The 11,684-nt window shown below is 41.0% G+C and overlaps 1 protein-coding gene across 9 annotated transcripts in view; it reads right to left on the reverse strand.

The window, feature by feature from the left end:
* The window catches only part of COMMD1 (copper metabolism domain containing 1), a 233,439-nt gene extending 233,191 nt beyond the window's left edge, over positions 1-248 (reverse strand). For all 9 annotated transcript variants that reach the window (XR_007130338.1, XR_007130337.1, XR_007130339.1 and 6 more), the window contains exon 1: positions 37-248. Coding sequence is in view for 6 of the 9 variants with exons in the window: in XM_047746844.1 (XP_047602800.1) it covers positions 37-213 (177 nt within the window). In the remaining 3 variants the exon portion in view is untranslated. The remainder of the gene's footprint in view (positions 1-36) is intronic.
* Positions 249-11,684: the final 11,436 nt, after the last annotated feature.

Genomic DNA, 11,684 nt, shown 5'->3' on the forward strand with positions numbered 1-11,684 from the left:
TCGCTCAGCGGCCGCAGCTGCGGGGAGGACGGATACCTTAAGAATCCCCCTCATCTTCGCCAGAAAGGGGCGGAACTCCTCGAGTGACACCTCGGGATAGAGCTGGCTCCGCAGCAGCTCTTCCGTGATGCCTTGGTGCCCATAGAAAGCTTCCTGGGCCAGGCCGTTCAGCAACCCACTCAGAGCTTTGGAGTTCTCAAGCTCGCCAGCCATGGTCAGCAGCAGCCCCGCCCCACAACAGCTGAGCGAGGGCCCCACTACGGCACCCGGGATGGGCCTAAATGTCTTGGGCAAAGGCGCTCGGGACAAATGGCGGCCAAGTTCCACCAGAGGTCGGTATCGGCAGCTATCAGCTTTGCTCCGCAAAACTCATCCCCTTAGGTTGCCACCAGGGAGCCATCCATTCAGTTCAGAAGAATCACTTTACTTACTGATTCCCTTCATCACTGGCAGGGTCTGCTGAAAGGAAAGGTCTACTTGATGGAGATCACTTGAGATGGGGAACTATCCTATGAAGGTGGCAGTTTAACTTTGGAACGGCTGCATCTCATTCCAGACCTTACCAATCCGCTAACTGAATAGGATCACTCATATGGATCTACCTCTCGTATCTAATCTCTGCCTAATCATTACCTGACCACATTTTGTCCCAGAAAATTTAACTATCCCCTGATAACACAATGTGTTTGCTATGATTGTTACTTGCCTTTTTACAATTATGGGTCCTGTCTTTCTGGCTAAATCGGTGTGGCTCTGATCCAATGCTCCTTTCTATAATAAAGATTTTGCTAACACTTTCTTTTCAATCCTGAAATGAAATACACAGGTTATGTAACTTTCTACCCGTATGATTTCAAAAAATCAGTATGTTATTCGCCCATAAAAAGGCAGGAGGTACTGATACATGCTACAACATGGATGAATCTTAAAAACATGCTAAGTGAAAGAAGACAGACACAAAAGGTGAGATAAGGTAAGATCCTATCTACATGAAATGTTCAGAAAAGACAAATCCATAGAGACAGAAAGATTTCATGGTTGCCAGGGACCTAGAGGAAGGGGAATGGATTAATGGGTAATAGATTTCTTCCAGGGGTGACAAACATGTTCTAGAATTAGATATTGGTATGGTTACACAACTTTGTGAATATGCTAAACCCACCAAATTATACATTTTAAAAGATGAATTTCACAGTATGTTAATTATATTTCTTTTAAGATTTTATTTATTTATTTGACAGACAGAGATCACAAGTAGGCAGAGAGGCAGGCAGAGAGAGAGAGGAGGAAGCAGGCTCCCTGCGGAACAGAGAGCAGATGCGGGGCTTGATCCCAGGACCCTGGGATCATGACCTGAGCCGAAGGCAGAGGCTTTAACCCACTGAGTCACCCAGGTGCCCCATGTTAATTATATTTCAATTTAAAAGTCAACATAATGACCTAATTATAATTTAGAATAAAAACAAAAGGAAATTAATTTAAACATACATGTTTCAATGTGTAAGTGTTGGGGCATAGCTATAGTAGGTGACTAGGAGACATATGGGATAGCCAAATCCCTGCAGCTTTATGTTAACCTTCTGTGACAAATACAAATTGATACAGGTATGCTGTATTGGTGATTCCAGAGAGAAAGAGAGAGAGAGCAGCTGCTTCTGGTAACTTGATCCTCTGTAATGTGAACAAAGGTTGGTAGTTGTTCAGAACAAAAACATTCTTTCCTCACTTTACCCAGTAACTGTAAACCAGGAATGTTCTGTGTATATTAAAACCATGTTAAGAACATGAAAACAATGGTGTAACTGAGTTCCATTTCAGACTCAGACAATAATAAACATGTAGGTTTTTCACCTAAGTGAATATCCCTGTGCATAGCAGGATGTCTTATACACCTGGCCCTGTCCAGCCCAGGCCATCCCTCCCTTTCTCTTGTCAGGACAACTGACATTCCCTCTCAAGGCATAGTGCCACCTTGTTGCAGAGTTGAGAATCACTGATCTAGACTGATCTAATGTTTATCCAGTGTTTGACTGAAGTCAAGAGGCATTCTTTATAATAGAAAAGTGTATTTCTTTCCCTAGAGGAATTAATATTCTAAAAGGCAAATTCAGAGATGCTTTCACAGCTCCAAGAAAAGCAAACCTAGAGATAAATTATACATTGTGTTAAGTATGCCTACAGGAATTGCAGAAAATGGTCAGCATAAGGGGGGAAAGGGTTATGAGTGGAAACAGCACTGCCTGCCTGAGCCTATAGCAAGTTCCAAGCACATAACTTCCAAATTACCTACCAGAAAGTACCATTTATTTCTATTTCTATGAAAGTACCATATATTTCTATTTCTATGAAACCTTCCTAACAGTCTGATATTATTCTATATAATCTTTGCCACCTGATAGATGAGAAATATTATCTTATTTTCACTCGTATTTCTTAAATTTGAGAATGAATACTTTTTAATATATATTTATTGACTACTTGTATTTCCTCCCATTTTCTTGACAATTCTCTATAGATTTTCTGTCACTTCAGTAGAGCTCTTATACACTAGGCATATTAATGATTCTCACCTATATTGAGACATTTTCCTAGGTTTAGATAGTTGGATCTGTCAACCTGCGTAGAAGTCTGGAAGGTTATTCACCAACTTGCTATAGAGTGTATCTCTGAATAATTGAGAATGGTTTTTCGTTTGTTTGTTTTTGTTTTTAGAGAGGGAGAGAGGTCAGGAGAGGGAGAAAGAATCCCAAGAGATTCCACGCCCAGCACAGATCTCACAACCCTGAGATCATGACCTGAACAGAAACCAAGAGTCAGATACTTAAACTACTGAGCCACCCAGGCACCCCGAGAGTGGTTTTTATTTGCTTCTTTTGCTTACCTAATTTTTCTAAATGTCTAGAGTGCACATGCAATACTACTGTAATAAAAGGTTATATAATGAAAACATAAGTAGTATATCTTAAAATCAAAATCCTTTTAATAAAAAGCTTTAAAGAACATATGTGTTCGGGCACCTGGGTGGCTCAGTGGGTTAAAGCCTCTGACTTTGGCTCAGGTCATGATCTCAGGGTCCTAGGATCGAGCCCTACATCAGACTCCTGCTCAGCTGGGAGTCTGCTTCTCCCTCTCATTCTTCCTCTGTGCTTTCCCTCTCTCACTCTCTCTCTCTCAAATAAATAAATAAAATATTTTTTAAAAGAACATATGTGTTCTACATGACTGAGAAAAGCCATATCCCTTACATAGTGTTTCTTGAATGTTTTGATAACAGAACATGCTCTCAGAATCCAATAGAAACCTCAGATACTTTCCCCCCAAAATACACACCAAATGTAGCCTACAATATCTAGGGGTTAATTTACCCCTCTGAAGTCTTTCTATAAACCTACTTTTCTACTGGCCCTAAGAACTCCCTCTCAGCGCTCTCAGGTCTAACTAAAACAAGAAATAGATGACTTAAAAACAATGGAAACTGAGGCACCTGGGTGGCTCAGTGGGTTAAGCCTCTGCCTTTGGCTCAGGTCATGATCTCAGGGTCCTGGGATCAAGCTCTGCATCAGGTTCTCTGCTCAGCAGGGAGCCTGCTTCCTCCCCTCCCACTCTGTCTGCCTCTCTACCTACTTGTGATCTCTCTAATAAATAAATAAAATCTTAAAAAAAAAAAAAAGGAAACTACTGTCCATCACTATCACCATTTAACTCTTATCCTATTGTATGTAATACCTGGACATATCACTGCCTGCCTGAGCCAAACACCAAAGTGATCAATAAAAGAAAATCATCCTGTGCCGCCAGGAGCTGCTATTGCCAATGCAGCTATTAAGGTTGGTTAACAGCTGCATTGCTGGAATGCCTTTCAAACAAAAGTATTAAAGCACAAAGTTTTATTTTATTAAATTTCAAAACCCAACCTGTTTCACAGATAACCTGGGCACAGTCCCATTAAAAGGATTACCTAAGGCAAGGCAGCAGCAAAGAAAAGATCCGGAAGCCTTGGCTCAAATGGAAAATACAAGCATCTAATACAGCTTCCAAGAAAATAGGTTTCCATTCTAAGTTCCATTAACCAACTGGTCACTTCATTTAAACTCCTCCTTTTATGGCTCACAGACTGTTTGATCCAGGGCCAGAAATAGGAGTTTTTGTAAGATTTTCCATTTCTGAAAATGTTAAAATAAGAAATATGGGCCGGGGTGCCTGGGTGGCTCAGTGGGTTAAGCCGCTGCCTTCGGCTCAGGTCATGGTCTCGGAGTCCTGTGATCGAGCCCCGCATCGGGCTCTCTGCTCAGCAGGGAGCCTGCTTCCTCCTCTCTCTCTGCCTGCCTCTCTGCCTGCTTGTGATCTCTCTGTCAAATAAATAAATAAAATCTTAAAAAAAAAAAGAAAAAAAAAGAAATATGGGCCAAAATAATGTGCAAACACAATGGCCCAAAGTTTTGCAATAAACTCTTCCTGTTCCCTGTCTCTACTCTACCTTTTCAAATTCTATTTTAATTACCATGCACTCCATTCAGCCAGCCACTCAGCAGCTATTAGTGGAGAGCTTTATGCCAGTCTGCTAGGCTCCTGGGGAAACAGAAATGAACAAAACAGTCTCTGTACTAAAATCTTACATTCTGGTAAAGGAAAATTATATGTAAATGAAGGGCAGCAGAATATGCTGCCTTAAAATGTGCCACTTTGGCATAAGGACTTTTTTTTTTTTGAGCTAAAGGCAATGAGAAGCAGATACAAGAAAAGCTTCTGGCTCTCCTATTTACCTAAAAGCAGGACAAAAATTTTCAAATGTTTCCTTCCTCTGTCTACAGGAAAGAAAAGAGTTAATCCCAGGAGACAACTTTAGACCATTACCAATGAAGAAGGCATGGAAATAAAACTGCAGTGCAACAAATCTCTTGTTTACTGGGCTTTTCCTGGTCATCACCCCATAACTGACTGGTCTTCCTGAACTTACTTCCTTTTCTGCTGAAAATGGCATATAAACTGCAGCTCTAAGCCATTGCTTTGAGTTACTCATTTTTCCCTGGGTACCTCACATGTATATATAAGATATACATGTAATAAACTTCTGTTTTTCTCATTAATCTATCTTTTTTGTTATAGGGGTCCCTGCCAAGAACTTACTAGACACAAAATTATTTTTTCTTCCTTTACTTAAATGATTAAAATACAAGGAACTAAGGGTTACTACTACTAAGTACCTAGAAGTAACTATCAGATTTGGTGGTAGAAGAAAGAAAAATTAACTCAAACTCAGCTTGTATAGGTCAGAGTAGCTTAATGGTGAATAGTGTTGAAGGAGGTAATCAAAAGGACGTGACACTAATTGACCCATGAAATGGAGCTGTGCAATCAGAGGCTCCTCACCCTTTCCCATCCCTGAAATGTACATTCTGTCTAGTTCCACAGTGGGAACTATTCCAAGGACATGGTCTGTAGAGAGTTGTTGTTGAGACCATCTGGATGGTATATGTGACTGAGCTCACTTATAGCTTCTATATGAACTTTAAGATGATGGGTCCAGAGATCTACTCATCTTGCAAGCCACCCAAGAAAAGCCTCATAAGTAAATTTCCTTGCTTACCAAAACTACCTACTGGGGCGCCTGGGTGGCTCAATGGGTTAAGCCTCTGCCTTCGGCTCAGGTCATGATCTCAGGGTCCTGGGATCGAGCCCTGCATTGGTCTCCCTGCTTGGCGGGAATCCTGCTTCCTCCTCTCTCTCTGCCTGCCTCTCTGCCTACTTGTGATCTCTCTGTGTCAAATAAATAAAATCTTAAAAAAATTAAAAATTAAAAAAAGTAAAACTACCTACTGCCAGTTTTGAGTGGTATGCCTCTTTCTTTAGTCTTTCCTGCCCTCCATGTACAGGACCTGGTTTCAGATTTCACCCAGGAATCTCTGAGGTTGCAAACCAACAAGTAACCTGACATGTTGCAGGGGAAATAGCATGTTCCTATGTATGGAGACATGAAAGAGTGGTATGTTGAGGTACACTATGAACTCCATGGTGTAATGATGGGGTACAGGACATACCACACCAAAATATGGAAACTTGGCATAGTGAATATGTGACAAAACACAAGAAACAAAACCTAAGAAATAACAGGTACGGGAAGAACTCCATGATCTCCCCCTTTTTCTTCTGAAGTAGATCAGAAGACTCTCATGTGAGAGTTGCTCTCCCTGTACCTGAGCATTATTATCTCCAAAGATGGAGGAGGTCAAGAGAAAACTGAACAAACAGGCCTTGCTGAGTTTTCCCAGTTTACAACCCTCAGCTCTTTATCTTTTTGTCCTATAACATTTTTTTCTCACAACTTTCCACTGTTCATCAAATCTAACATAGTTTAACCACTTCTTCAGGTCTTCTTCTCTTTATCAAGCCTCCCATGTCACATAAAACTTATATTAAATAAATTTGTATGCTTTTCTCTTGTTGATCTGTATTTTGTTACAGAGCCCCAGCCAAGAAGCTTGAAGTGCAGAAGGGAAAAGATTTTTCCTCCCCTACTGTAGCATGAATAGAAGGAGGAGCCTAGGGTAATAAATCTGGAAAGATAAAGAGTCTGTGTCATAAAGTGGAGAATTTACATGTAATGCTGGCTTTTATACTTAGTCATTGTGGAGTTGTAAGCAGGGGAGTAAAAGATCAGATTTGCAGAGTTTTTTAAAAAAAGATTTATTTATTTGAGGGTTGCCTGGGTGGCTCAGTCAGTTAAGCATCTGCCTTTGTCTCAGGTCATGATCCCAGAGTCGTGGGATCATGCCCCGTACCAGGCTCCCTGATCAGCAGAGGGCCTGCTTCTCCCTCTCTTGCTCCCCCTGCTTGTGCTCTCCTTGTCAAATAAATAAAATCTTAAAACAACAACAACAACAAAAAACATGAATTTATTTATTTGAGAGTGCATGGGCATGCAAGCTCCCAGAAACTGGGGGAGAGGTAGAGGGAAAGAATCTTCAAGCAGACTCCCCACAGAGCATGAAGCGCAACATGGGGCTCCATCCCAGGACCCAAGAGATCATGACCCATGAGATCATGATCTGGGCAGAAGGCTTAACCAACTAAGCCACCCAGGTGACCATCAGATTTGCGTTTTTAAGATTCCTCTGCGTGGTGGGTGGCACATACCTGCCTGAAGGAGTTGTGAAGGAACAAGGAAGGCCAAGTCTTGACTATCACTGAAAGCAAACAGGTGATGATGTGAGTCTGACTAACAAGTCTCACATCGGGCTCCCTACTCAATGGCAAGCCTGCTTCTCTCTTTGCCTGCCACCTCCCCTGCTTCTGCTTTCTCTATCTCTCTCTGTGGCAAATAAATAAAATCTTAAAAAAAAAAAAAAACAACCTCTTTATTGGTAAATATTTCATTATATTTCTCTAAAAGATAAAGACATTTTTTAAAAACCATAATTATTCACATAAAATGTAAACCCATACTCAACTATAAATCCATACTCAACAACTATAAATCCATACTCAAATTCTCTCACAAACTTCATATTTTTTAACTGTCTGTCTGAATATTTAAGTACTTAATTAACCAGCAAGGAACAATTAGCTTTCTTCTCCCTTGTATATTTTGTTATTGAGAATATCATTAAGCCTATTTTTTTAAAGATTTTATTTATTATTTATTTGAGTGAGAGAGAGAGGCAATGAGAGAGAGCATGAGTGAGGAGAAGGTCAGAAGGAGAAGCAGACTCCCCATGGAGCTGGGAGCCCGATGCGGGACTCGATCCCGAGACTCCAGGATCATGACCTGAGCCGAAAGCAGTCGTCCAACCAACTGAGCCACCCAGGTGTCCCAAGCCTATTTTTTTTAAAGATTTTATTTATTTATTTGACAGAGATAGAGATCACAAGCAGGCAGAGAGGCACGCAGAGAGAGGGGGAAGCAGGCTCCCCGCTGAGTAGAGAGCCCGATGCGGGGGCTCAATCCCAGGACCCTGAGATCATGACCTGAGCAGAAGGCAGAGGCTTAACTCACTGAGCCACCCAGGCGCCCCAAGCCTATTTCACTAAGCCATATTGCTTGCATCATTCTTTTAAGTTTATTTAGTTATTTAAGTAATCTCTATACTCAACATGGGGCTTGAACTCACGACCCCAAGACCAAAAGTCAGACCCTCCCCTGATTAAGCCAGCCATGCACACTCATTCCTCTTTTTTAATCTGAAGTTTCTTTTCATCTGTACGTTCCCCTTCCATCTTGCTATTGTTTTTCTTTTCTTACAATGTGTTTGCAAGTCATGTATCCTAAAGAGTTTCCCACATTCTATGTTTTATTGATTGTATCCTCATGGGGTATCATTTTTATTTTTTTTTTTAATAGTTTTTTTTTTTTTAAAGATTTTATTTATTTATTTGACAGAGAGAGAGAGAGAGAGAGATCACAAGTGGGCAGAGAGGCAGGCAGAAAGAGGGGGAAGCAGGCTCACTGCTGAGCAGAGAGCCCGATGCGGGGCTCGATCCCAGGACCCTGAGATCATGACCTGAGCCGAAGGCAGAGGCTTTAACCCACTGAGCCACCCAGGCGCCCCTCATGGGGTATCATTTTTAAAAACCATATTCTATCCTGTATGTCCTGTAAACCTGTAAATTAAAAATTAGATCTAGGAACTTCATTAGATTTAGGTTCAATTCTTTTTTTCTTCCATTGGGAAGTATCTAATGTCTGCTTGCCTCTCTTATGTTGAGCCCCATGACTTGACCTCCAAAACAACAATAATTTATTTTACCTACAAATTTGCAGTAATTAATATTAGTTAATTCCTATTTTTAGATAGAAAATCTGGTTTGCTTAAAAGAGATCACAAAGTGGGGCACCTGGGTGGGTCAGTGGATTTAGGCTCTGCCTTTGGCTCAGGTCATGATCTCAGGGTCCTGGGATCGGGCCCCGCATCAGGCTCTCTGCTTGATGGGGAGCCTGCTTTCCCCTCTCTCTCTCTCTGCCTGCCTGCCTGTGATCTCTCTCTCTCTCTCTGTCAAGTGAATAAATAAAATCTTAAAAACAAACAAACAAACAAACAAAAAAAACAGATCATGAAGCTTCTAAGTTTGCCAGCATCCTCTTTTGGTTTTTCCATTTCCCATCTTCAGACACATTTCACTGGAAAGCTTACAAAGTGATAAAAATGTCAACTAGAAATATTTCAGGGAAAATTAGGAAAATCAAATTAAATTTAAGGAAAATAGGCCTCTGCTTCATGTAATTTTACAAGGCAAACAAAAAAATGAATGATGCAAGCAATACAGCTTAGGAAAAATAGGGCTTGATGATAGTCTCAATGACATAAACTAACGCAGAGAAGAAAAACAGATTATAGATAATAACAATAAAAACCATTGTCTTTGCTGTGGAAAATTGAGAAAACATATACACATCCCTCTCCCCTTTTCCAACCCCAAACAGAGCCCAGCTCAGTTTTGTTATTAGGGGCTAAGCAAGTGGTTTACCATCCATCCAGGCAAGACAACCCTCACCTGGATGGGTGGCCAAGTATTACTGTTTTATAAAACCTACTTTACAAATTATTAAAGAAACTCTGTAAGGCTATTGCTATTGCCAACATTCTCACATGTGCTTTGTGTCTGCTTGGATCTGACAGGATTTTTTTTTTCAATATTTCCATTCTTCACTAGCAACAGTGCTTTGCATAGCATACACAAGTTTGCACATTTTTTAAAAAGATTTTATTTAATTATTTGAGAGAGAGAGAGCATGAGAGAGAGCATGAGAGGAGAGAGGTCAGTGGGAGAAGCAGACTCCCTGCTGAGCAGGGGGCCCGATGTGGGACTCGATCCCGGGACTCCAGAATCATGACCTGAGCTGAAGGCAGTTGCCTAATCAACTGAACCACCCAGGCGCCCCAAGTTTGCACATTTTAATACTTAACGTAACCCCATTCTAATGGGGAATTAATGCATATTGACACTTTTAAGCAATCAAATTTTCAGCACTTATTTATTGGGTAAGGGGGGATAAAAAGTAATTCCAATTTGTCACAGAAAAAGAAAAAAATATCTTTAGAACTTAAAAACTTTAATTAAAGCAATTGTGTTACCCCATGGGGATAAAAAAGCCAGTAATGGCATCTTCCAAATTCTGCTCTTTTATGGCTAATAGATCTACAACTTACACTAATAAAACTAGTAGGGTCTAACCAGGCTTTAGAGATCATGTAATTTAATCCTATTATACAGGTGAGGAAAATGAGACCCAAAGAACTTAAATGACTTGCCCAAGATCCCATAGTTAATAAGTAGCAGAGTAGAACTCTGAAGGCAGGATTTTGGATCCCCAAATTAACGCTGTTTCTAGCATCACACACTTGTTTCCACGACTGCACATCAGTTGTCTTAACAAGTAATCATGATATTTATGAGCTACATCAAAGAAGTCTGGTCCTTTTAAAATATAAATCAGCTTGGTTTTGGCTTGCGTCACGATGGGGGCGGGTCATAAGATGGAGACCCCTATGAGCTCTGCACTCAGCAGGGATTCTGCTAGATCTTCCCTCTGTCACCCTTCGCCCTCCCCCCTCCCCCCTTGCTCACGCACTCATGCTCTTTCTCTATAAATATGTAAATATCAAAATAAAATAAAAGTCAGCACCAGAGGCATATGAGTAGAAAGCACTTAGAAAGGGTCATCTTTTTTTTTTTTAAGATTTTATTTATTTATTTGACAGACAGAGATCTCAAGTAGGCAGAGAGGCAGTCAGAGAGAGAGGGAGGAGGAAGCAGGCTCCCTGCAGAGCAGAGAGCCCGATGACCTGAGCCGAAGGCAGAGGCTTTAACCCACTGAGCCACCCAGGCGCCCCGGAAGGGTCATCTTTTAATGCTCATTTCCTCATGGTGTGTAAAAGCACCTAGTGATCACAGGATTAAGTACTCAATATATCCCAGACATCCCTGCTTTATGAGCGCTTAATATTTATTTGTGAAAGAACATTAAACGAACTTAACTTACATGAATTTCCATAATGAAAAGTGGTAACAGGAGCCCAGCAGTTCAGCTCATGATCTGGGGAAGTCGTTGCTCTGAATGGAAATACGGTTTCAATCTACTAACTTACAGGTTTATCTGTAAGTTCTTTGTGCTTTGGCTGGCTACCTTATCTACTAAAAATTAATAATTATTACTATTATAATTATAATTATTATACTGTCCACTTCATAGAATTATAGTGAAGATTAAAAGAGATAACATATCTAAAAGGGTTAGCAATGCACCTAGCACAGAATTGAACTAAAATACTTTGGCTCCCTCTGAGTGAGGGGCTCATGTTATGTGTAAGAAGCTAGTAACAACGAGGGCGGTGTAAGACAGGTAGTCCTGGTTTGGCAGGCAATCACAGGTTCAAAGCAAAAGTCTCTGCAATTTAACAAGGAAGTATTTATACCTCTAACTACCCCCAGTAACAATCAATAGGAGACAACACTTAAACGAAATGAAAACAGGCACCCATTCCAAACCTCTCTTCCAACTCTCTTTCACAAAAACCAACAAAATTGAACAAAATACAGGACTAAGCCACCCAGCAAAAACCAGCTCAGGCCCGACCATTCAGGTGTAATCCGGGAGCCCACAACACCTCTGAGACACGTAGGGTTTGAACTAACGGAAGGGACCTCACGACCCAGGCCAGGGCAGCGGGCGATGTTGGTGCCCAACG

The sequence above is a fragment of the Lutra lutra genome, chromosome 9 (assembly GCF_902655055.1).
Source record: "Lutra lutra chromosome 9, mLutLut1.2, whole genome shotgun sequence".
Lineage (NCBI taxonomy): Eukaryota > Metazoa > Chordata > Mammalia > Carnivora > Mustelidae > Lutra > Lutra lutra.